Below are 24,978 nucleotides of genomic sequence, written 5' to 3'. Positions count from 1 at the left end.
GAGGAGGAGATGGAGGTGAGTGGGGTTCTGGAACCTTCCGGGGGGTTCTGGGATGTTCCAGGGGGTTCTGGAATGTTCCACAGTGAGGGAGGTTCTGGAATGTTCCACAGTGAGCGGGTTCCTGAACCTTCTGGGGGATTCTGGAATGTTCCACAGTGAGAGGAGGTTCTGGAATGTTCCATGGGGGAGTTCTGGAATGTTCCACAGTGAGGGGGGCGGTTCTGGAATGTTCCACTGGGAATGCTCCATGTGGGAGTTCTGAAATGTTCCACAGGGAGTGAGTTCCGGAATCTTCCAGGGGGTTCTGGGATGTTCCACATTGGGGGGGTTCTGGAACCTTCCGGAGGAGTTCTGGGATGTTCCACTGGGAACGCTCCGTGGGGGAGTTCCGGAATGTTCCACAGTGAGGGGGTTCTGGAACCTTCCGGGGGGTTCTGGAGTGTTCCACAGTGAGAGGAGGTTCTGGAATGTTCCATGGGGGAGTTCTGGAATGTTCCACAGTGAAGGAAGGGGGTTCTGGAACCTTCTGGGTGGTTCTGGAATGTTCCACAGTGAGGGAAGAGGGTTCTGGAACCTTCCAGAGATTCTGGGATGTTCCACTGGGAAAGCTCCATGGGGGAGTTCCGGCATGTTCCACAGTGAGGGGGGTGGTTCTGGAATGTTCCACTGGGAATGCTCCATGTGGGAGTTCTGAAATGTTCCACAGGGAGTGAGTTCCGGAATCTTCCAGGGGGTTCTGGAATGTTCCACATTGGGGGGGTTTCCAGAACCTTCTGGGGGATTCTGGAATGTTCCACAGTGAGGTGGGGTTCTGGAATGTTCCACAGTGAGGGAAGGGGGTTCCGGAACCTTTGGGGGGGTTCTGGAATGTTCCACAGTGAGGAGGGTTCTGGAACCTTCTGGGGGAATTCCGGAATGTTCCACAGTGAGAGGGGAGTTCAGGAATGTTCCATGGGGGAGTTCTGGAATGTGCCACAGTGAGGGGGCGTTCTGGAACGTTCTGGGGGGGAGGCATCCACTGGGAATTCTCACAGACTTCCTACAGAAATCCCACAGAATTCTCAGAAATCCCACAGAAATTCCACACAATTCCCACAGAATTCCCACAACAATTCCCACAGAATTCCCACAGAGATCGCAAGGAATTCCCACACAATTCCCACTGAATTCCCACAAAAATCCCAGTGAAATCCCACAGAAATCCCCTGGAATTACCACAGAAATCTCCACACAATTCCCACAGAAATCCCACTGAATTCCCAGAGAATTCCAACTGAAATCCCAGTGAAATCCCGCAGAAATCCCTTGGAATTACCACAGAAATCTCCACACAATTCCCACAGATATCCTACTGAGTTCCCACTGAATTCCCACAAAAATCCTACAGAATTCCCACAGAAATCCCGCAGAATTCCCACAGAATTCCCAGAAAAATCCCACACAATTCCCCCAGAATTCCCACTGAATTCCCATTTTTTATTCCCAGTACTGTGACCCCGAGGAGCCGCTGGGCGACGACGACTTTGACGATTACGCCAAGGAGCTGTCGCAGTACCGGCGCAGCAAGGAGCGGGGCCGGGGTGAGCCCGCCCCTGATCCCAAATCCCACCCCTGATCCCAAATCCTGTCCTAAATCCCAAGTCACGTCCTACATCCTGTCCTGAATCCTGTCCCAAATCCCAACCCAAATCCCATCCCAAATCCTAAATCCTAAATGTCATCCCAAATCCTGTCTCAAATCCCAAATCCTGTCCTAAATCCTGTCCTGAATCTTGTCCCAAATCCTGTCCCAAATCCCACCCCAAATCCCAAATCCCATTCCAAATCCTGTCGCAAATCCCATCACAAATCCCAAATCCCACCCCAAATCCTGTCCCAAATTCCAAATCCCACCTCTAATCCCAAATCCCAATTCCTGTCCCAAATCCCATCCCAAATCCCCAAAACCCCAAATTCCCAATCCCCAAATCCCAAATCCCCAATTCCCAAATCCCCAGACCCCCAAACACCAAATCCCCAGACCCCAAATCCCCAAATCCCAAACCCCAAATTCCCAAATTCCAAACCCCAAATCCCCAAACCCCAAATCCCAAATTCCAGGGCTGAGCCTAGGCCGGGGCCGGGGGAACAAAGGGCTGGGCTGGGCTGACCCCAAATCCCAAATTCCCAAATCCCCAAACCCCAAAATCCTCAATCCCCAAATCCCAAAATCCCCAAATCCCAAAGTCCCAAACCCCAAAGCCCCAAACCCCAAATCCCAGACCCTAAATCCCAAACCTCCAAATTCCCAAATCCCAAATGCTCAATTCCCCAAATCCCAAATTTCACAGCTGGGTTGGGGTGACCCCAAATCCCCAAACCCTCAAATCCCAAACCCCAAATCCCCAATTCCCAAATCCCCAAATTCCAAAACCCCAAATTCCCAAATCCCCAAACCCCAAATCCCAAACACCAAATCCCCAAATTCCAAACCCCAAATCCCAAATCCCCAATTCCCAAATCCCCAGACCCCCAAATCCCAAACACCAAATCCCCAAATTCCAAACCCCAAATTCCCAAATTCCAATCCCCAAATCCCCAAACCACAAATCCCCAAACCCTAAATCCCAAATTCCCAAATCCCAAACCCCAAATCCCCAAATCCCAAATCCCCAAATTCCAAAACCCCAAATTCCAAGTCCCCAATTCCCAAATCCCCAGACCCTCAAACCCCAAATCCCAACCTCCAAATCCCCAAATTCCAAACCCCAAATCCTCAAACCCCAAATCTCAAATCCTCAATTCCCAAATCCCAAATCTTTAGGGCTGAGCCGAGGCCGGGACCGGGGCCGGGACCGGGGGAACAAAGGGCTGGGCTGACCCCAAATCCCAAACCCCAAACCCCAAAATCCCCAAATCCCAAACCTCAAATCCTCAATTCCCAAATCCCAAATTCCAGGGCTGAGTCAGGGTGACCCCAAATTCCCAAATCTCAAACCCCAAATTCCCAAATCCCCAAACCCCAAATTCCCAAATCCCAATCCACAAATCCCCAAACCACAAATTCCCAAACCCTAAATCCTAATTCCCCAATCCCAAATCTTTAGGGCTGAGCCGAGGCCAGGACCGGGGAAACAAAGGGCTGGGCTGACCCCAAATCCCAAACCCCAAACCCCAAATCCCCAAACCCCAAAATCCCCAAACCCCAAATCTCAAATCCCAAACCCCAAATTCCCAAACCCCAAATCCTAATTCCCCAAATCCCAAATTCCAGGGCTGAGCCGAGGCCGGGGCCGGGGCCGGGGCCGGGGGAACAAAGGTTTGGGTCGGGGCCGGGGCCGAGGCCGGAGCTCGATGGGGAAATCCGGGATCAACGACGACGACGATTTCTACGACGAGGACATGGGGGTGAGATCCCAAAAATCCCAAATAATTCCTGCTCTGAAATCCCACTGGGAATCCCAAATTCCCCAAAAATCCCAAATTCCTGCCCAGAAATCCCACTGGGAATCCCAAATTCCCCAAAAATCCCAAAGTCCTGATCTGAAATCCGAAATTCCTGCTCTGAAATCCCAAAATACCCACCTGGAATTCACAAAAATCCCAAAATCCTGCTCTGAAATCCCACTGGGAATCCCAAATTCCCCAAAAATCCCAAATTCCTGCTCTGAAATCCCACTGGGAATCCCAAATTCCTCAAAATCCCTAAATTCCTGCCCAGAAATCCTAAAATTCTTGCTCAGAATTCCCAAAATTTCTGCTCAGAAATCCCAAAAATTCCACCTGGAATTCACAAAAATCCCAAAATTCCTGGTCTGAAATACCAAAAATCCTGCCCAAAATTCCCAGAAATCCCAAAATTCTTGCCCAGAAATCCTAAAATCCTGCTCTGAAATCCAAAAATTCTGAAATCCCACTGGGAATCCCAAATTCCTCAAAATCCCAAATTCCTGCTCTGAAATCCCAAAAATCCTGCCCAAAAGTCCCAAAAATCTCAAAATTCCTGCCTAGAAATTCCAAAAATCCCAAAGATTCTGCTTAGAAATCCCAAAATTCCTGCCCAAAAATCCCAAAATTCCTACCCAGAAATCCCAAAAATCCCGAAAGTCCTCCTCTGAAATCCCAGAATTCCTGCCCAAAAGTCACAAAATTCCAAAATTCCTGCCCAGAATTCCCAAAATTCCTGCCCAAAAATCCCAAAATTCCTGCTCTGAAATCCCAAAATTCCTGCCCAAAAGTCCCAAAAATCCCAAAATCCTGCTCTGAAATCCCACTGGGAATCCCAAATTCCCCAAAAATCCCAAATTCCTGCTCTGAAATCCCACTGGGAATCCCAAATTCCTCAAAATCCCAAAATTCCTGCCTAGAAATCCCAAAATCCTGCTCTGAAATCCCAAAAATCCTGCCCAAAAGTCCCAAAAATCTCAAAATTCCTGCCTAGAAATTCCAAAAATCCCAAAGATTCTGCTCAGAAATCCCAAAATTCCTGCCCAGAAATCCCAAAATTCCTGCCCAGAATTCTCAAAAATCCCAAAAATCCTATCCAGAAATCCCAAATTTCTTGTCCAGAAATCCCAAGAATCCCAAAAGTCCTGCTCTGAAATCCCAAAATTCCTGCCCAGAATTCCCAAAATTCCTGCCCAAAAATCCAAAATTCCTGCTCTGAAATCCCAAAATTCCTGCTCTGAAATCCCAAAATTCCTGCCCAAAAGTCCCAAAAATCCCAAAAATCCCAAAATTCCTGCTCTGAAATCCCAAAATTCCTGCCCAAAAATCCCAAAAGTCCCAAAAATCCTGCTCTGATATCCCACTGGGAATCCTAAATTCCTCAAAATCCTAGAATTCCTACCCAGAAATCCTAGAAATCCTGGTCTGAAAGCCCAAAAATTTGACTCAGAATTCATAAAAATTCCTGTTCTGAAATCCCAAAATTCCTGCCCCAAAATCCCAAAATTTCTACCTAGAAAACCCAAAAATTGTGCTCAAAATTCCTGTTTTTTTTCCCCAAAAAAATCCAATTTTTTCCCCCAAAAATCCCGATTTTCCTCTCAAAATCCCCAATTTTTTTCCCAAAATCCCCAGAATTTCCCCCCAAATCCCCAGATTTTTCCCCCCAAATCCCCAAATATTTTCCCAAAATTACCATTTTCCCCCCCAAAATTAACATTTTTCTCCCAAAATCCCTATTTTCCACCGCAAAATCCCTGGTTTTTTTCCCAAAATTCCTATTTTTCCCCAAAAAATTTCCCATTTTGCCCCCAAAATTCTTATTTTTTTCCCTCAAATCTGTATTTTTTTTCCAAAATCCCCATTTTTTCTCAAAATCCCCAAGTTTTTCCCTCAAAATACCCATTTTTCCCCCAAAAATCCCCATTTTCCTCCCAAAATCCCGATTTTTTCCCCCAAAATTCCTATTTTTCCCCCCAAAATTCCCGATTTTTTTCCCAAAATCCCCGAATTTTATCCCAAAATTCTGATTTTTCCCCCAAATTTCCCGTTTTTCCCTCAGGACGGGGGCGGGTACCGGCGGGGCGAGCACGACAAATCTCACCTGGGCTCGGACAAGAAGGGCAAAGTGATCTGCAAGTACTTCGTGGAGGGCAGGTGCACCTGGGTGAGTCCAGAATGAACACCTGGGACACCTGGGCACACCTGGGGGCAGTTACAGCACACCTGGGCACACCTGGGACACACCTGGGGACACCTGGGCACACCTGGGTACACCTGGGACACACCTGGGACACACCTGGGCACACCTGGGACACACCTGGGGACACCTGGGGGACACCTGGGCACACCCAAATCACACCTGGGCACATTTGGGACACACCTGGGCACATTTGGGACACACCTGGGCACATGTGGGGGCACCTGGGGCACACCTGTCCCATCCAAATTCCACCTGTCCCACCTGTGTCTTATTTTTCCCACCTGGATCCCACCTGTCCCATCTCACCTGTCCCATCTCACCTGTCTCACCTGTCCCATCTCACCTGTGTCCATTCTCACCTGTCTCACCTATCTCATCTCATTTGTCTCACCTATTTTATCTTACCTGTGCATTCTTATCTGTCTCACCTGTTTAGTCTCATTTTAAGTGTCCCACCTATCTCAGCTGTCTCACCTGTTGTGTGTCACCTGTCCATTCACAGCTGTGCATTCTCACGTGTTGCACCTGTCCCATCTCACCTGTGTCACTTGTTGTGTCTCACCTGTCCATTCTCACCTGTCCTGTCTCACCTGTTTCGCCTGGTCATTCTCACCTGTTCTGTCTCACCTATCCAATATCACCTGTGTCATGTTCTGTCTCACCTGTCCCACCTGTCTCAGCTGTCCATTCTCATGTGTCCCACCTGTCCCACCTGTCCTGTCTCACCTGTCCCACCTGTCCCATCTGTCCCATCTCACATGTCCCACCTGTTTCACCCATCATGTCTCACCTGTCTCAGCTGTCTCACCTGTTCTGTTTTACCTGTTCATTCTCACCTGTCCCACTTGTCTCACCTGTCCCATCTGACCTGTCTCACCTGACTCACATGTCCCACCTGTCTCACTTGTCTATTCTCATCTGTCTCACTTGTTATACCTGTCTCACCTGTCTGTTCTCACCTGTCCCATCTCTCCTGTCCCACCTGTCTCACCTGTCTCACCTGTCCATTCTCACCTGTCTCACCTGTCTCACCTGTCCATTCTCACCTGTCTCACCTGTCTCATTTCACCTGTCTCACCTGTTGTGTCTCACCTGTCTCACCTGTTCCATCTCACCTGTTGTGTCTCACCTGTCATGTCTTGCCTGTCTCATTTGTCCCACCTGTCTCACCTGTCGTGCCTCACCTCTCCATTCTCACCTGTTGTGTCTCACCTGTCTTACCTGTCCCACCTGTCTGTCCCATCTCACCTATCTTATCTCACCTGTCTCACCTGTCTATTCTTACCTGTCTCACCTGTCCCACGTGTCTCACCTGTCCCATCTCACCTGTCCCACCTGTCTCCCCTGTCCATTCTCACCTGTCTCACCTGTCCCACCTGTCCCATCTCACCTGTCTCACCTGTCTCACCTGTCTCACCTGTCCCATCTCACCTGTCCCACCTGTCTCCCCTGTCCATTCTCACCTGTCTCACCTGTCCCACCTGTCCCATCTCACCTGTCTCACCTGTCTCACCTGTCTCACCTGTCCCATCTCACCTGTCCCACGTGTCTCACCTGTCCATTCTCACCTGTCTCACCTGTCTCACCTGTCCCATCTCACCTGTCCCACCTGTCTCACCTGTCCATTCTCACCTGTCTCACCTGTCTCACCTGTCCCATCTCACCTGTCTCACCTGTCTCACCTGTCTCACCTGTCCCATCTCACCTGTCCCACCTGTCTCACCTGTCCATTCTCACTTGTCTCACCTGTCCCATCTGTCCCATCTCACCTGTCCCACCTGTCCCATCTCACCTGTCCCACCTGTCTCACCTGTCCCATCTCACCTGTCCCACCTGTCTCACCTGTCCATTCTCACCTGTCTCACCTGCCTCACCTGTCTCACCTGTCCCATCTCACCTGTCCCACCTGTCTCACCTGTCCCATCTCACTTGTCTCACCTGTCTCACCTGTCCTATCTCACCTGTTGTGTCTCACCTGTCCCTCAGGGCGACCACTGCAACTTCAGCCACGACATCGAGCTGCCCAAGAAACGGGAACTGTGCAAGTTCTACATCACGGGGTACTGCGCCCGCGCCGAGAGCTGTCCCTACATGCACGATATCCTGCCTTAAACCTGCCTTAAACCCGGCCTAAACCTGCCCCTAAACCTGGGTTAAACCTGGGTTAAACCCGGCCCATGAACTGTGCAAGTTCTACATCACGGGGGTACTGCGCCCGCGCCGAGAGCTGTCCCTACATGCACGATATCCTGCCTTAAACCTGCCTTAAACCCGGCCTAAACCTGCCCCTAAACCTGGGTTAAACCTGGGTTAAACCCGGCCCATGAACTGTGCAAGTTCTACATCACGGGGTACTGCGCCCGCGCCGAGAGCTGTCCCTACATGCACGATATCCTGCCTTAAACCTGCCCTAAACCCGGCCTAAACCTGCCCCTAAACCTGGCCTAAACCTGGGTTAGACCTGGGTTAAACCTGGGTTAAACCCGGCCCATGAACTGTGCAAGTTCTACATCACGGGGTACTGCGCCCGCGCCGAGAGCTGTCCCTACATGCACGATATCCTGCCTTAAACCCGGGTCAAACCCGGCCTAAACCTGCCCCTAAACCTGGGTTAGACCTGGGTTAAACCTGGGTTAAACCCGGCCCATGAACTGTGCAAGTTCTACATCACGGGGTACTGTGCCCGCGCCGAGAGCTGCCCCTACATGCACGATATCCTGCCTTAAACCCGGGTTAAACCCGGCCTAAACCTACCCCTAAACCTGGCCTAAACCTGGGTTAAACCCTGCCCATGAACTGTGCAAGTTCTACATCACAGGGTACTGCGCCTGCACTGAGAGCTGTCCTTACATGCCCCTAAACCTGGCCTAAACTTGGTTAAACCTGGGTTAAACCTGGCACTAAACCTGGCCTAAACCTGGGTTAAACTTGCCCCTAAACCTGGGTTAAACGTGGAACTGTGAACTGTGCAAGTTCTACGTCACGGGGCACTGCACCCGTGCCGAGAGCTGTCCTTAAACCCGGCCTAAACCTGCCCTAAACCGGTGTTAAACCTGCCTTAAACCTGGGTTAAACTTGCACCCAAACCTGGTTTAAACCTGGCCTAAACCTGCCCCTAAATCTAGCCTATACCTGGCTTAAACCTGCCCTTAAACCTGGGTTATATCTGGCCTTAAACCTGTGTTAAATCTGACTTAAATCTGGGTTAAACCTGGCCTAAACCTGATTAAACCCGGCCTAAACCTGGTTAAACCCGGCCTAAGCCCGGCCTGAGCCGTTTTTCCTTGACTCCCCCCACGGGATTTCCCGTGCAAGCTGTTCCACACCACCGGGCTCTGCATCAACGGCGACGATTGCATGTTCTCGCACGCGCCGCTGACCGAGGAGACCAGAGAGCTGCTGGACAAGGTGAGAACACCTGAGATACACCTGAGATACACCTGGGGGCACCTGGGCACACCTGGGCACACCTGGGCACACCTGGGTACGGGTACAGCACACCTGGGCACACCTGGGCACAGCTCTCACATGTTCTCGCACGCGCCGCTCACCGAGGAGACACGCGAGCTGCTGGACAAGGTGAGAGCACCTGGGGGCACCTGGGCACACCTGGGCACACCTGGGTACAGGTACAGCACACCTGGGCACACCTGGGCACACCTGGGTACAGGTACAGCACACCTGGGCACACCTGGGCACACCTGGGTACAGGTACAGCACACCTGGGGGCAGTTACAGCACACCTGGGCACACCTGGGTACGGGTACAGCACACCCGGGCACACCTGGGCACACCTGGGCACACCTGGGCACAGGTACAGCACACCTGGGGGCAGTTACAGCACACCTGGGCACACCTGGGTACGGGTACAGCACACCTGGGCACACCTGGGCACACCTGGGCACAGCTCTCACATGTTCTCACACGCGCCGCTGACCGAGGAGACCAGGGAGCTGCTGGACAAGGTGAGAGCACCTGGGTACACCTGGGCACACCTGGGCACACCTGGGTACAGGTACAGCACACCTGGGCACACCTGGGGGCACCTGGGCACAGGTACAGCACAGGTGGGTACAGATACGGCACACCTGGGCACACCTGGGCACAGGTACAGCACACCTGGGCACACCTGGGTACAGGTACAGCACACCTGGGCACAGGTACAGCACACCTGGGCACACCTGGGCACAGGTACAGCACACCTGGGCACAGTTACAGCACACCTGGGCACACCTGGGCACAGGTACAGCACACCTGGGCACAGTTACAGCACACCTGGGGGCACCTGGGCACACCTGGGGGCATCTGAGATACACCTGGGCACACCTGGGCACAGGTACAGCACACCTGGGCACACCTGGGCACACCTGGGTACAGGTACAGCACACCTGGGCACACCTGGGCACACCTGGGCACAGGTACAGCACACATGGGCACACCTGGGGGCACCTGGGCACAGGTACAGCACACCTGGGCACACCTGGGCACAGCTGGGCACAGGTCAATCCCAGTTTCTCCCAGTCCCTCCCAGTTCCCCCAGTACCGTTTCCATTCCAGGTGTTGCTGGAGAACACCCAGGCATCCAGTCCATCCCAGTTCATCCCAGTTTAACCCAGTTCATCCCAGTCTCTTCATTGCAGGTGTTGCTGGGGGACACCGAGGCGTCCAGTCCATCCCAGTTTATCCCAGTTCATCCCAGTTTAACCCAGTCCCTCCCAGTTCCCCCAGTACCATTTCCATTCCAGGAGTTGCTGGAGGGCGTTCCCATCCCAGTATAACCCAGTTTAACCCAGTTTAAACCAGTTTATCCCAGTTAAACCCAGTTCAGCCCAGTCTCTCCGTTCCAGGTGTTGCTGGGGGACACCGAGGCATCCAGTCCATCCCAGTCCATCCCAGTTCATCCCAGTTCATCCCAGTTTATCCCAGTTAATCCCGGTTTTCTCATTGCAGGTGTTGCTGGAGGACACTGAGGTGTCCAGAACCTCATTCCAGTCCCATCCCAGTCCCTCCCAGTTACTCCCAGTTTAATCCCAGTTTAATCTCAGTGAATCCCAGTCCCATCCCAGTGTGTCCCCATATATCCCAGTTCAATCCCAGTATATCCCAGTACAACCCAGTACAATTTTTTCCATTGCAGATGTTGCTGAAGGACACGGAGCCATCCAGAACCTCATTCCAATCCCATCACAGTCCCTCCCAGTCCCATCCCAGTCCTCCCCAGTGAATCCCAGTTTAGTCCCAGTCACTCCCAGTATAACCCAGTCCATCCCAGTCCCATCCCAGTCCCTCCCAGTGTAACCCAGTACAATTTTTTTTCCTTCCAGGTGTTGCTGAAGGACACTCAGGTGTCTGGTGCCTCGTTCCAATCCCCTCCCAGTCCCTCCCAGTCCCTCCCAGTTCCTCCCAATCCCCTCCCAGTGCATCCCAGTTTAATCCCAGTCACTCCCAGTGTATCCCAGTTTAATCCCAGTATAACCCAGTACAATTTTTTCCTTTTTAGATGCTGCTGAAGGACACACAAGTGCTCGATACCTCATTCCAATCCCCTCCCAGTCTAACCCAGTCCCATCCCAGTTCCTCCCAGTCCCTCCCAGTCCCCTCCCAGTCCCTCCCAGTTCAATCCCAGTCCATCCCAGTTCAATCCCAGTCCCTCCCAGTATAACCCAGTACAATTTTTTCCATTCTAGATGCTGCTGAAGGACACTCAGCTGTTCTGTACCTCATTCCAGTCCCTCCCAGTCCCTCCCAGTCCCATCCCAGTCCCCTCCCAGCCCCTCCCAGTTTAATCCCAGTCACTTCCAGTGTCTCCCAGTTTAATCCCAGTATAACCCAGTACAATTTTTTTACTTCCAGATGCTGCTGGAGGACACAGAGCCATCCAGTGTCTCATTCCAATCCCCTCCCAGTCCTTCCCAGTCCCTCCCAATGCCTCCCAGTGAATCCCAGTTTAATCCCAGTCCCTCTCAGTTCAATCCCAGTGTGTCCCAGTGTATCCCAGTTCAATCCCAGTCCCTCCCAGTATAACCCAGTACAGTTTTTTCCACTCCAGATGTTGCTGAAGGACACGGAGCCATCCAGAACCTCATTCCAATCCCCTCCCAGTCCCTCCCAGTCCCTCCCAGTACCATCCCAGTGAATCCCAGTCCTTCCCAGTTTAATCCCAGTCCATCCCAGTTCCTCCCAGTGTCTCCCAGTTCAATCCCAGTCCCTCCCAGTATAACCCAGTACAATTTTTTCCATTCCAGGTGCTGCTGGAGGACACTCAGCTGTTCTGTACCTCATTCCAATCCCTCCCAGTCCCTCCCAGTTCCTCCCAATCCCCTCCCAGTCCTTCCAAGTGTCTCCCAATCCTCTCCCAGTCACTCCCAGTGTATCCCAGTTCAATCCCAGTCCCTCCCAGTATAACCCAGTACAATTTTTTCCATTCTAGATGCTGCTGAAGGACACTCAAGTGTTCTGTACCTCATTCCAGTCCCTCCCAGTCCCTCCCAGTGCCTCCCAGTCTAACCCAGTTCAATCCCAGTGCCTCCCAGTCTAACCCAGTCCCCTCCCAGTTCCTCCCAGTCTAACCCAGTTCCCTGTGTGTCCCCCAGATGCTGCAGGAGGACGCCGAGGCGGGCGCTGAGGACCAGAAGGAGGTGGAGGAGCTGAAGAAGCAGGGGATCAACCCCCTGCCCAAACCCCCCCCGGGCGTGGGGCTCCTCCCCACCCCCCCCCCGCCCCCCCGGGCCCTGCCCCTCCCCCCCCCCGGGCCGGGCCCTGCCCCTCCCCCCGCCGGGGCCTCCCCCTCCCGCCCCTCCCCCCATGGAGGGGCCCCCCCTGGAGCCCCCCCCGGATCCTTTCAAGAAGATCCCGTCGCTCTTCGAGATCGTGGTCAGGCCCACGGGGCAGCTGGCCGAGAAACTGGGGCACAGGTGAGCACACCTGGGGGGCACCTGGGGGCACACCTGGGCACACCTGGGCACACCTGGGGGCACCTGGGCACACCTGGGGGCACCTGGGCACACCTGGGTACAGGTACAGCACACCTGGGCACACCTGGGTACAGCTGGGGGCACCTACAGCACATCTGGGCACACCTGGGGCACCTGAGATACATCTGGGGGTACCTGGGATACCCCTGGGGGATGTGGTCAGGCCCATGGGGCAGCTGGCTGAGAAACTGGGACACAGGTGAGAACACCTGGGGGGCTGGGATACACCTGGGGGGCACCTACAGCTCACCTGGGCACATCTGGGGGCACCTACAGCACATCTGGGTACAGCTGGGATACACCTGGGTACACTTGGGGGCACCTGGGGGCACCTACAGCTCACCTGGGCAAACCTGAGTACAGCTGGGGGGCACCTGGGATGCACCTGAGATACACCTGGGCACAGCTGGGATACACCTGGGTGCACCTAAGAGCACCTGGGATATACCTGGGGGCACCTGGGAGACAGCTGAGAGCACCTGGGATACACCTGGGGGACCTGGGCACACCTGGGATACACCTGGGGGTACTTGGGATACACCTGGGACACACCTGGGGGATGGGGTCGGGCCCATGGGGCAGCTGACTGAGAAACTGGGGCACAGGTGAGATCAGGGACACACCTGGGGGCACCTACAGCACATCTGGGTACATCTGGGATAGACCTGGGCACAGCTGGGGGCACCTACAACACACCTGGGAGCACCTGGGGGCACCTGGGCACACCTGAGATACACCTGAGATACACCTGGGATACACCTGGGGGCACGTGGGATACACCTGATATACACCTAGGGGGCTGGGGAGCACACCTGGGCACACCTGAGGGCACCTACAGCACACCTGGGTGCACCTGGGATACACCTGGATACACCTAAGAGCACCTGGGAGACACCTGAGGGCACCTGAGATACACCTGAGCACACCTGGGATACCCCTGGGGGTACCTGGGATACACCTGGGATACACCTGGGGACAGGTGGGACTCAACCAAGACCCCACAAAACCCAAATTTTCGCCCAAAAAAATCCCAAATATCCCCCAGAAAATTTTTAAAAAGCGAATTTCTCCCCAAAATCCTCCCAAAAAATCCCAAATTTTTCCCCAGAAACACAATTTTAGTCTCAAATCGCCCTCAAAATCTCAAAAAACACCAAATTTTTCCTAATAAATCCAAAACTCCACCCAAAAATCCCAAGTATCCCCCAGAAAATAAAAAACCCCGGTTTTTCCTCCAAAAATAAAAAAAAATCCCCAAATTTCCCTTTTTAACCCGAAAATTTCTCATTTTTTATTTTCTATTTTCTGTTTTCTTATATTTTATTTTGTATTTCATATTTTTTATTTTTTGTTCCAGTTTTAAATTTTTTATTTTAATTTTTTTATTTTGTTTTTTATTTTTAGTTTTTAGTTTTTGGTTCTTTATTTTTTTTGTTTTTCTTTTAGTTTTAAATTTTAGTTTTTTTAATTGTATCCTTTTATTTTCTGTTTTTTCAATTTTTAATTTTCAATTTTTAGTTTTTATTTTAAATTTTTTTCTTATTTTAATTTTTTTAATTTTAATTTTTACTTTTTAATTTTTATTTTTTAATGTTAATTTTATTATGTATTTTTGATTTTAATTTTTTTTATTTTTTATTTTTATTTTTTGTCTTAATTGTATTTTTTATTTTTTATTTTTTATTTTCTATTTTTTACATTTTTATGAGTTTTTTATCTTTTATTTTTGATTTCATTTTTATCTTTATTTTTTATTTTCATTTTTTATTTTTTATTTTTATTTTTTATTTTTTATTTTTATTTTTTAGTTTTTGTTTTCAGTTTTTATTTTTTATTTTATATTTTTACTTTTACTTTTTATTTTTCTTTTGTAAGATTTTTTATTTTGTATTTTTTATATTTGCTTTTTGATTTGTAATTTTTTATTTTAATTTTTAATTTTAATTTTTTAATTTTAATTTTTTAATTTCAATTTTTAGTTTATAATTTTAATTCGATTTTTCTCTCTCTTTGCAGGCACCCCGGCGCCCCTCCCCCCCCTCGCTTCCCCGTCCCTGCCGGGGGTGGGGGAGGGGTCGGTGCAGCCCCGCCCCCCCCTCCCGGGCCCCTCCCCCCCCCGGAGCTGGGGCTGGGCCCGCCCCTGCTGCCCTTCCCCCACCCCGAGGAGCCGCCCCTCCCCCACCCGGGGCTGCCCCTCCCCCCCCCGGGGGCCGAGCCCGGGGGGTTCTTCGAGGGGGGAGGGGCGGGGTTCTACCCCCAGGAGGGGGGGAGGGGCAGGGAGACCCCCCCGGGGGGGGGGCGAGGGCGCAGGTGAGTGGGGGAGGGGAAATGGGGTGGGGGAGGGGAAATGGGGTGGGGGAGGGGAGATTTGGGGGTGGGGGAGGGGAGATTTGGGGGTGGGGGAGGGGATTGAGTTTAAAATGGGGACCCTCCCCCCCAGTCTCAACCCCAAAATTCCCAATTTTCCCAAAAAATTCCCATTTTTTTTCCCCAAAATTTCAATTTTTCATCCCAAAATTCCCATTTTTCACCCCAAAATTCCCTTTTTTCCCCAAAAATTTCCATTTTTCACCCCAAAATTTCCATTTTTTTCCCCAAAAAATCGCATTTTTCACCCCAAAATTCCCTTTTTTCCCGAAAATTTCCATTTTTCACCCCCAAAATTCCATTTTTTCCCCAAATTCCCATTTTTCACCCCAAATTTCCCATTTTTCACCCCGAAAATTTCCATTTTTTCCCCCAATTCCCATTTTTCACCCCTTAATTTCTGTTTTTCACTCCTAAATTTCCATTTTTTACCCAAAAATTCCCATTTCCCCCACCCAAATTTTCTTATTTCCCCAGAAATCCTCATTTCTCGTCCTAAATTCTCTTATTGTCCCCAAAATTCCTATTTTTCACCCCCTAAATTCTCTGATTTCCCCCCAAAATCTCCCATTTCTCACCCCAAAAGTCCCATTTCTGCCCCACAAATCCCCATTTTTCCCCCATTTTTCCCCATTTCTCACCCAAAATTCCCAATTTTTTACCCCAAAAAATTCCCATTTTCCCCCCCAAAATCCCTTTTTTCTCCCAAATCCTCGTTTTTCACCCAAAATTCCCATTTTTCCCGTCAAGATCCCTCGTTTTCCCCCCCAAAATCCCCATTTTCCCCCCATTTTTTCCCCATTTCTCACCCCTAAATTCTGATTTTTTCCCCATTTTTTCAACATTTCTCACCCCAAATCCCCATTTTCCCCCCCAAAATCCCATTTTTTCCCCATTTCTCACCCCAAATCCCATTTTTTCCCCAAAATTTAATTTTTTCTCACCCCAAAATCCCCATTTTTTACCCCAAAATCCTCATTTCTCACCCTAAAATCCCCATTTCTCACCCCAAAATCCCCTTTTTTCCCCCATTTTTCCCTATTTCTGCCCCCCAAATCCCCATTCCCCCCAAAAATCCCCATTTTTCCCCCCAAAACTCTGATTTTTCCCCATTTTCCCCATTTCTCACCCAAAATTCCCATTTATTTCCCCCCCCAGACGATTTCCTCCCCTACGACTCCTCGGAGCCGCCCGGGGGGGATCCGCTGTACCCGGAGGAGCCCGAGGGACCCTCGGGGATTCCGGGGATTCCCCCGGGGATTCCCCCCGGGATTCCCCCCGGGATTCCCCCCGGGATTCCCCCCGGGATTCCCCCGGGAATTCCCGAGTTTCTGCCCTCGGGGGCTCAGCGGCTCCTGCTGCGCATCCGGCACCGCCAGAGGGCGCCCGAGGGGGGCCGGAGGGGAGCGGGGGGAGAGACCCGCGGCGACAGAGAGCATGAGGAGGGTGAGTCCTGAAAATCCCAAATATCCTAAAAATCCTAAAAATTCTGATCCTAAAAATCCACAAAATCCTAAAAATTCTGGTCCTAAAAAACCCAAAAATCCTGATCCTAAAACTCCCAGCCCGAGGGTGGCTGGAGCGACAAGAGAGCATGAGGAGGGTGAGTGAAAAAAATCGTAAAAATCCCAAATATCCTGATCCTAAAAATCCCAAAAATGCTGGTCCCAAAGATCCTAAAAATCCTGGTCCTGAAAATCCTGGTCCTAAAAATCCTGAAAATCCTGATCCCAAAAATCCCGATCCCAGCCCAAGGGCAGCCGGAGCAACCGCAAGCACGACGAGGGTGAGTGAGTCCTAAAAAATCCTAAAAGTGTCCCAAAAATCCCAAAGATCTTGGTTGCAAAAATCCTAAAAATTCTGAAAATCCTGGTCCTATAAATCTCAAAAATGCTAAAAATCTTGGTCCTAAAAATAAAAAAAAAATCCCCAAAAAATCCTGAAAATCCTGGCCTGAGGGCGGCTGGAGCGACAGAGAACATGAGGAGAGTGAGTCCCTATAAAATCCTAAAAATCCTAAAAATCCTGATTCTAAAAATCCTGATCCTAAATATCCCAAAAATATCTCACAAAAATCCCAAAAAAATCCCAAAAAAATTCTGAAAATCGCGGCCCGAGGGAGGCAGGAGGGGAGCGGGGGGAGAGAACCGCAGCGACAGAGAGCATGAGGAGGGTGAGTCAAAAATCCTAAAAATATCCAAAATATCCAAAAAATATCCTGAAAATCCTGGTGCTAAAAATCCCAAAAATATCCCAAAAAAATCCCCAAAAAATTCTGAAAATCCCAACCCGAGGGAGGCAGGAGGGGAGCGGAGGGAGAGAACCACAGCAACAGAGAGCATGAGGAGGGTGAGTCAAAAATCCTGATCCTAAAAATCCCAAAAATATCCAAAAAATATCCTAAAAAATCCTAAAAATGTCCCAAAAAAATCCCAAAAAAATCCCCAAAAAATTCTGAAAATCCCAACCCGAGGGAGGCAGGAGGGGAGCGGGGGGAGAGAACCGCAGCGACAGAGAGCATGAGGAGGGTGAGTCAAAAAAATCCCAAATATTTCAAAAATCCTGGTTCTAAATATCAAAAAAATATCCCAAAGAAATCCCAAAAAATCCCCAAAAAATCCTGAAAATCCTGACCCCAAAAATCCCGATCCCGGCCCGAGGGCGGCCAGAGCATGAGGAGGGTGAGTCCTGAAAATCCCAAAAATCTAAAATATGCTGGTCCTAAAAATCCTAAAAATCCTAATCCTAAAAATCCCAAAAATCCCAAAAATTCTGGTCCTAAAAACCCCTAAAAAATCCAAAAAATATCCCTAAAATCCAGAGCCACCGAGAGCATGACGAGGTTGAGTGGGGAGCTCAGAAGTGCTAAAAATCCTGATCCCAAAAATTCTGATCCCAAAAATCCTGATCCCAAAAATCCTGATCCTAAAAATCCTGATCCTAAAAATGCCCAAAATTCCAAAAGTCCTGGTTCTAAAAATCCTAAAAATTCCAAAAATCCCAACCCCAAAAATCCCGGCCCGAGGGCAGCCAGAGCAACAGAGAGCGTGAGGAGGGTGAGTGATGAAAATCCTAAAAAATCCTGATCCTAAAAATCCTGAGTGTCCTAAAAATCCCAGAAATCCTGGTCCTAAAAATTCAAAAAATATCCCAAAAAATCCTGAAAATTCCGACCCCAAAAATCCCGATCCCGGCCCAAGGGGGGCAGGAGGGGAACGGGGGGAGAGAACCGCAGCAACAGAGAGCATGAGGAGGGTGAGTGAAAAAATCCCAAAAATATCCAAAATATCCAAAAAATATCCTGAAAATCCTGGTGCTAAAAATCCCAAAAATATCCCAAAAAAATCCCCAAAAAATCCTGAAAATCCCAACCCGAGGGAGGCAGGAGGGGAGCGGGGGGAGAGACCCGCAGCGACAGAGAGCATGAGGAGGGTGAGTCAAAAATATTATAAAAATCCTAAAAGTCCTGGTCCTAGAAATACCGAAAATATCCCACAAAAATCCCAAAAAAATCCCAAAAAATTCCCCAAAAAAATCCTGAAAATCCCGGCCCGAGGGAGGCAGGAGGGGAGCGGGGGGAGAGAACCGCAGCGACAGAGAGCATGAGGAGGGTGAGTCAAAAATCCTAAAAATGTCCTAAAAATCCTGATCCTAAAAATCCCAAAAATATCCCAAAAAAATCCCAAAAATATCCTAAAAAAAATCCCAAAAAAATCCCCAAAAAATTCTGAAATTCCCGGCCCGAGGGAGGCAGGAGGGGAGCGGGGGGAGAGGCCCTGAGCGACAGAGAGCATGAGGAGGGTGAGTGGAAAAAATCCTAAAAATCCTGATCCTAAAAATCCTGGAAATCCTGGTCCTAAAAATCCTGGTCCTAAAAATCCCAAATATTCCAAGAATCCTGGTCCTAAAAATCCCGAAAATATCCCACAAAAATCCAAAAAATCCTAAAAATCCCGATCCCGGCCAGAGGGCGGCTGGGGCGACAGGGAGCATGAGGAGGGTGAGTGAAAAAAAAATCATAAAAAATCCTGATCCTAAAAATCTTGAGTGTCCCAAAAATCCTGAGAATCCTGGTTCTAAAAATCCTAAAAATCCTGGTCCTAAAAACCAAAAAAAAATCCAAAAAAAATCCCCAAAATCGAGAGCGACTGAGAGCACAATGAGGGTGAGTGGGGAGAATCCCAAAAATCCTGGTCCTAAAAATCCTAAAATCCTGATCCTAAAAGTTCTGAAAATCCTGGTCCTAAAAATCCAAAAAGTGTTCCAAAAATCCAGTATTTTTTTACTTTTATTTTTATAACTTGTATTATTTTTTTATCTTCCTCAGGAGACTTTCAGGAATTATTTTAGGATTTTTTTGGGGTTAACCCAACCCATTTCAGGGATTAATTTTGGGATTTTGGGTTTTTTGGGGCTTTTAGCCCAATTCATTTTAGGGATTAATTTTGGATTTTTTTTCCCATAACCCAAAACATTTCAGAGATTAATTTTAGGATTTTTTTGGGGTTAATCGAATTTATTTCAAGGATTATTTTAGGATTTTTTTGGGGTTAATCCAGCTCATTTCAAGAATTAATTTTGAATTTTTTTCCCACAACCCAAAACATTTCAGAGATTAATTTTGGGTTTTTTTTCCCACAATTCAATCCATTTCAAGGATTAATTTTAGGATTTTTTTTATCATAAGCCAACTCATTTCAAGGATTAATTTTAGGATTTTTTTCCCATAACCCAAAATATTTCAAGGATTAATTTTTTGATTTTTGGCATTGACCCAACCCATCTAAAAGATTATTTTAGAATTTTTTTGGAGTTAACCCAACCCATTTCAAGAATTAATTTTAGGATTTTTTTCCCATAACCCAAAACATTTCAAAGATTAATTTTAGGATTTTTTTGGAGTTAACGCAATCCATTTCAAGGATTAATCTTGGGATTTTTTTCCCATAACCCAAAACATTTCAGGGATGAATTTTGGGATTTTTGGTTTTTTTGGGGCTGTCAAACCAACCCATTTCAAGGATTAATTTTGTTTTTTTCCCACAACTCAGCCTGTTGCAGGAATTAACTTCATAATCTTTTTCCCCCCACCCCACCCCACCTCAACCATCAACTCCACCATTTTTTCACCTTTATTTTCCCAACTTTAATTTAATTTTTATTTTTATCCCCCCCAGGAGACCCCCCCAGCTGGTACTCCAGCGACGAAGACGACGGCGCCGGCAGCGTCACCTCCATCCTCAAATCCCTGCGCCAGCAAAGCTCCACCCGCCCCCAAAACCCCCCTGGGGACCCCCCTGGAGACCCCAGACCCCCCAGAGCCCCCAGACCCAGCGACCCCAGACTCAGGGACCCCAGACTGGCCCGAAACCCCGACCCCACCCCCGGCGACCCCGGCCCCTCGGACCCGCGCCTGGCCCGGCACTGCCCCCGCCCCGAACCCCCCAAACCGCCCCAAATCAGCGCTGAGGATGAGGATGGAGAGCGAATCCTGCGGGAAAAACCTCTGAGCATCCCCCTGGAGCCTCTCCCCGGCCATTCCCAACGGGATCCTCGCTGGGAGCTCCAACAATTCTCCCACATCCGCAAGGATCTGGTGCTGGCGCGGCCCAATTTCGCTCGCTCCGTGCTGTGGAGCCCCGAGGATTTGATCCCCCTGCCCATCCCCAAGCAGGATTTTCCTCTCAGGCCTCCCTCAGACCCGAGGCAACAACGTCCAGCAGGGCCTGACCCTTCTTCCTCCTCCCCATCCTCATCCTCATCGTCCTCATCGACGTCGGCGCTGCCGGATTTCGAGCTGCTGTCGCGGATTCTCAAAACTGTGACGGCTTCATCATCATCGTCATCATCGTCAGGAGGGGACAAACCGAGCGATCCCCGAGTCAGGAAAGATCCCAGGCTGCAAAAATCTTTGGACAACGCCCGAGGGAGCGAGGGGGAGGCGGCGGCAGCTCCGGCCATCGCCCCCTACGACCCCAGGCTGAGCTGGGGCAGCTCCGGGCAGAGCAGCGTGCTCAGCGCCATCAGCCTCTACGACCCCAGGACTCCTCCCAAAGAACCCCAAAGCGAGGGGAACCCACCCCAAAAACCCAGCTTGGATTCGGGGAAAAACCCCAAAGCCAAAGAGCCGCCCTTCGTGCGGCGCTCGGCGCTGGAGCAGGCGGAAAATCCGGAGAGGGCGGAGGGGACGGACAGGTACAACAGCTACAACAGGCCCAGGGGGAAAATGAGCTGTGCAGGGGAGGGGGGAGGGGCTCAGCACGGCCTCCCCCCCGCCCCCACCGTGTTTGGGGTGGGCAAAGTCGGGGGGAGCCCCCGGGAGGAGCCCCCCGAGGATGGGGATAAATCGCTCAAGGATGTGTTCAAAGGGTTCGACCCCACGGCGTCGCCCTTCTGCCAGTGAGGGGGGACAGGGTGGGGGTGGATTCGCTCAAAACCCAGCCAGGTGTGTTCAGAATCCAGCCAGGTCTGCTCAAAATGGGGTCAGGTGGGGATAAATCCACTCATATTTGCTCAAAATCCACTCAAAATCTGGTCAGGTGTGCTCTAAATGGGGTCAGGTGTGGTTAAATCCACTCAAATCCACCCAGAATCCAGCCAGGTGTGCTCTAAATCCAGCCAGGTGTGGTGGAAATGGGGTCAGGTGGGGATAAATCCATTCCAATTTGGTCAAAATCCACTCAAATCCACCCAGAACCCAGCCAGGTCTGCTCAAAATGGGGTCAGGTGTAGTTAAATCCACTCAATTTTTCCTCAAAATCCATTCAAAATCTGGTCAGGTTTACTCAAATCCACCCAAAATCCAGTCAGGTGTGGTGGAAATGGGGTCAGGTGTGGTTAAATCCACTCAAATTCGCTGAAAATCCACCCAAAATCTGGTCAGGTTTGTTCAAATCCACCCAAAATCCATCGAGGTCTGCTCAAAATGGGGTCAGGTGGGGATAAATCCACTGAAATTTCCTCAAAATCCACCCAAAATCTGGTCAGGTTTGCTCAAAATCCCCCAAAATCCAGTCAAGTCTGCCCAAACCCACTCAGATTTACCCCAAATTTCCCCCAAAATCCATTCAGGAGCCCCCCGAGGATGGGGATAAATCGCTCAAGGATGTGTTCAAAGGGTTCGACCCCACGGCGTCGCCCTTCTGTCAGTGAGGGGGGACAGGGTGGGGGTGGATTCACCCAAAATCCAGCCAGGTGTGCTCAGAATACAGCCAGGTGTGCTCTAAATGGGGTCAGGTGTGGTGGAAATGGGGTCAGGTGGGGATAAATCCATTCAAATTTGGTCAAAATCCACTCAAAATCCAGTCAGGTGTGCTCTAAATGGGGTCAGGTGTGGTGGAAATGGGGTCAGGTGGGGATAAATCCACTTAAATTTGCTCAAAGTCCACTCAAATCCACTCAAAATCCATCCAGGTCTGCTCAAAATGGGGTCTGGTGGAGTTAAATCCACCCAAAATCCATCCAGGTCTGCTCCAAATGGGGTCAGGTGTGGTTAAATCCACTCAAATTTGGTTAAAATCCATACAAAATCTGGTCAGGTTTGCTCAAATCCACCCAGAATCCAGCCAGGTGTGCCCAAAATGGGGTCAGGTGGGGATAAATCCACTCAAATCCACCCAAAATCCAGCCAGCTCTGCTCAAAATCTGGTCAGGTGTGGTTAAATCCACCCAAATTTGCTCGAAATCCATTCAAAATCTGGTCAGGTGTGCTCAAAATGGGGCCAGGTGGGGATAAATCCACTCAAATTTGCTCAAAATCCACCTAAAATGTGGCTAGGTCTGCTCAAATCTACCCAGATCTGTTCAAATCCGCCCAAAATCCAGCCAGGTGTGCTCAAAATGGGGTCAGGTGTGGTTAAATCCACTCAGATTTGGTCAAAATCCACTCAAAATCTGGTCAGGTTTGCTCAAATCACCCCAGATTTACCCAAGATCTGGTCAGGTTTGCTCAAAATCCACTCAGATCCACCCAGAATCCAGCCAGGATTAAATCCAGTGGTTAAATCCACTCAAACTTGCCCAAAATCCACCCAAAATCTGGTCAGGTTTACTCAAATTCACTCAAATCCACCCAGAATCCAGCCAGGTCTGCTCAAAATCCAGCCAGGTGTGCTCAAAACTGGGTCAGGTGGGGATAAATCCACTCAAATTTGCTCAAAATGGATTCAAAATGGGATCAGGTGGGGATAAATCCACCCAAAATCCAACCAAGTGTGGTGGAAATGGGGTCTGGTGGGGATAAATCCATTCAAATTTGGTCAAAATCCACTCAAAATCCAGTCGGGTGTGCTCTAAATGGGGTCTGGTGGAGTTAAATCCACTCAAATCCACCCAAAATCCAGCCAGCTCTGCTCAAAATCTGGTCAGGTGGGGATAAATCCACTCAAATTTGCTCAAAATCCATTCAAAATCTGGTCAGGTCTCCCTAAAACGGGGTTGGGTGTGGTTAAATCCACTCAAATCCACCCAAAATCCAGCCAGGTGTGGTGGAAATGGGGTCAGGTGGAGATAAATCCATTCAAAGTTGCTCAAAATCCACCCAAAATCTGGTCAGGTGTGGTTAAATCCACTCAAATTCACCCTAAATCCACTCAAAATGAGGTCTGGTGAGGATAAATCCACCCAGAATCCAGCCAGGTGTGCCCAAAATGGGGTCAGGTGTGGTGGAAATGGGCACAGGTGGGGATAAATCCACTCAAATTTGTCCAAAATCCACTCAAAATCTGGTCAGGTTTGCCCAAATCCACCCAAAATCCATCCAGGTGTTCTCAAAACAGGGTCAGGTGTGGTTAAATCCATTCTAATTCGTTCAAAATCCACTCAAAATGAGGTCGGGTGGGGATAAATCCACCCAGAATCCAGCCAGGTGTGCCCAAAATGGGGTCTGGTGTGGTTAAATCCATTTGAATTTGTCCAAAATCCACCCAAAATCTGGTCAGGTTTGCTCAAATCCACCCAAAATCTATCGAGGTCTGCTCAAAATGGGGTCAGGTGTGGTGGAAATGGGGTCAGGTGGGGATAAATCCATTCAAATTTGGTCAAAATCCATTCAAAATCTGGTCAGGTGTGGTTTAATCCACTTAAATTTGTTCAAAATCCACCCAAAATCTGGTCAGGTCTGTTCAAATTTACCCAGATCCATTCAAAATCCAGCCAGGTGCGGTGGAAATGGGGTCAGGTGGGGATAAATCCATTTAAATTTGGTGAAAATCCACCCAAAATTTGGTCATGTCTGCTAAAATCTACCCAGATTTACCTAAAATCCACCTAAAATCTGGTCAGGTTTGCTCAAATCCACCCAAAATTCAGCCAGGTGTGCTGAAATCTGCTCGAATTTATCCAAAATCCACCCAAAATCCATCCAGGTTTGCTCAAATGCATCCAAAATTCACCCAAAGTTTGGTCAGGTGTGCCTAAATCTACTCAAATCCACCCAAAATCCAGTCAGGGCTGCCTAAAATTTAATTAAATCCACTCAAAATTTGGTCAGGGCTGTTCAAATTTACCCAGATTTATCCAAAATCCACCCGAAATTTGGTCAGGTGTCCCCAAATTCACCCAAAATTTGGTCAGGGCTGCTCAAAATGGAATTAAATGGATCCAAAATCCATCCAGGTTTGCTCAAATCCATTGAAATTCCCCAAAATTCACCCAAAATCTGGTCAGGTTTGCTGAAATCTACTCAAATTTATCCAAAATTCACCCAAAATTTGGTCAGGTCTGCTCAAAATTTAATTAAATCCACTCAAAATCCAGTCAGGGCTGCCTAAAATTTAATTAAATCCACTCAAAATTTGGTCAGGGCTGTTCAAATTTACCCAAATTTATCCAAAATTCACCCAAAATTTGGTCAGGGCTGCTCAAAATGGAATTAAATCCACCCAAAATTCAGTCAGGTTTGCTCAAATCCATCCAAATTCCCCCAAAATTCCCCCAAAATTTGGTCAGGTTTGCTCAAATCCACCCAAAATTCAGCCAGGTCTGCTGAAATCTGCTCAAATTTATCCA

General features: G+C 49.2%; 1 protein-coding gene across 1 annotated transcript; it reads left to right on the top strand.

Annotated features, from left to right (window-relative positions):
* Nucleotides 1-6: 6 nt before the first annotated feature.
* On the top strand, nt 7-24,528 carry LOC117009594 (zinc finger CCCH domain-containing protein 4-like). The gene is given in 13 exon segments (XM_033083859.1): nt 7-15; nt 1,487-1,580; nt 3,254-3,387; nt 5,489-5,593; nt 7,616-7,727; nt 8,928-9,037; nt 12,223-12,339; nt 12,341-12,543; nt 14,620-14,677; nt 16,125-16,416; nt 20,148-21,509; nt 22,872-23,389; nt 24,087-24,528. Coding segments are annotated over 11 exon segments (2,457 nt in total). The 5' UTR covers nt 7-9; the 3' UTR covers nt 21,374-21,509; nt 22,872-23,389; nt 24,087-24,528.
* Nucleotides 24,529-24,978: the final 450 nt, after the last annotated feature.

The sequence above is a fragment of the Catharus ustulatus genome, chromosome 34 (genome assembly GCF_009819885.2).
Source record: "Catharus ustulatus isolate bCatUst1 chromosome 34, bCatUst1.pri.v2, whole genome shotgun sequence".
NCBI lineage: Eukaryota > Metazoa > Chordata > Aves > Passeriformes > Turdidae > Catharus > Catharus ustulatus.
This window is presented reverse-complemented; position numbering and strand designations above follow the sequence as displayed.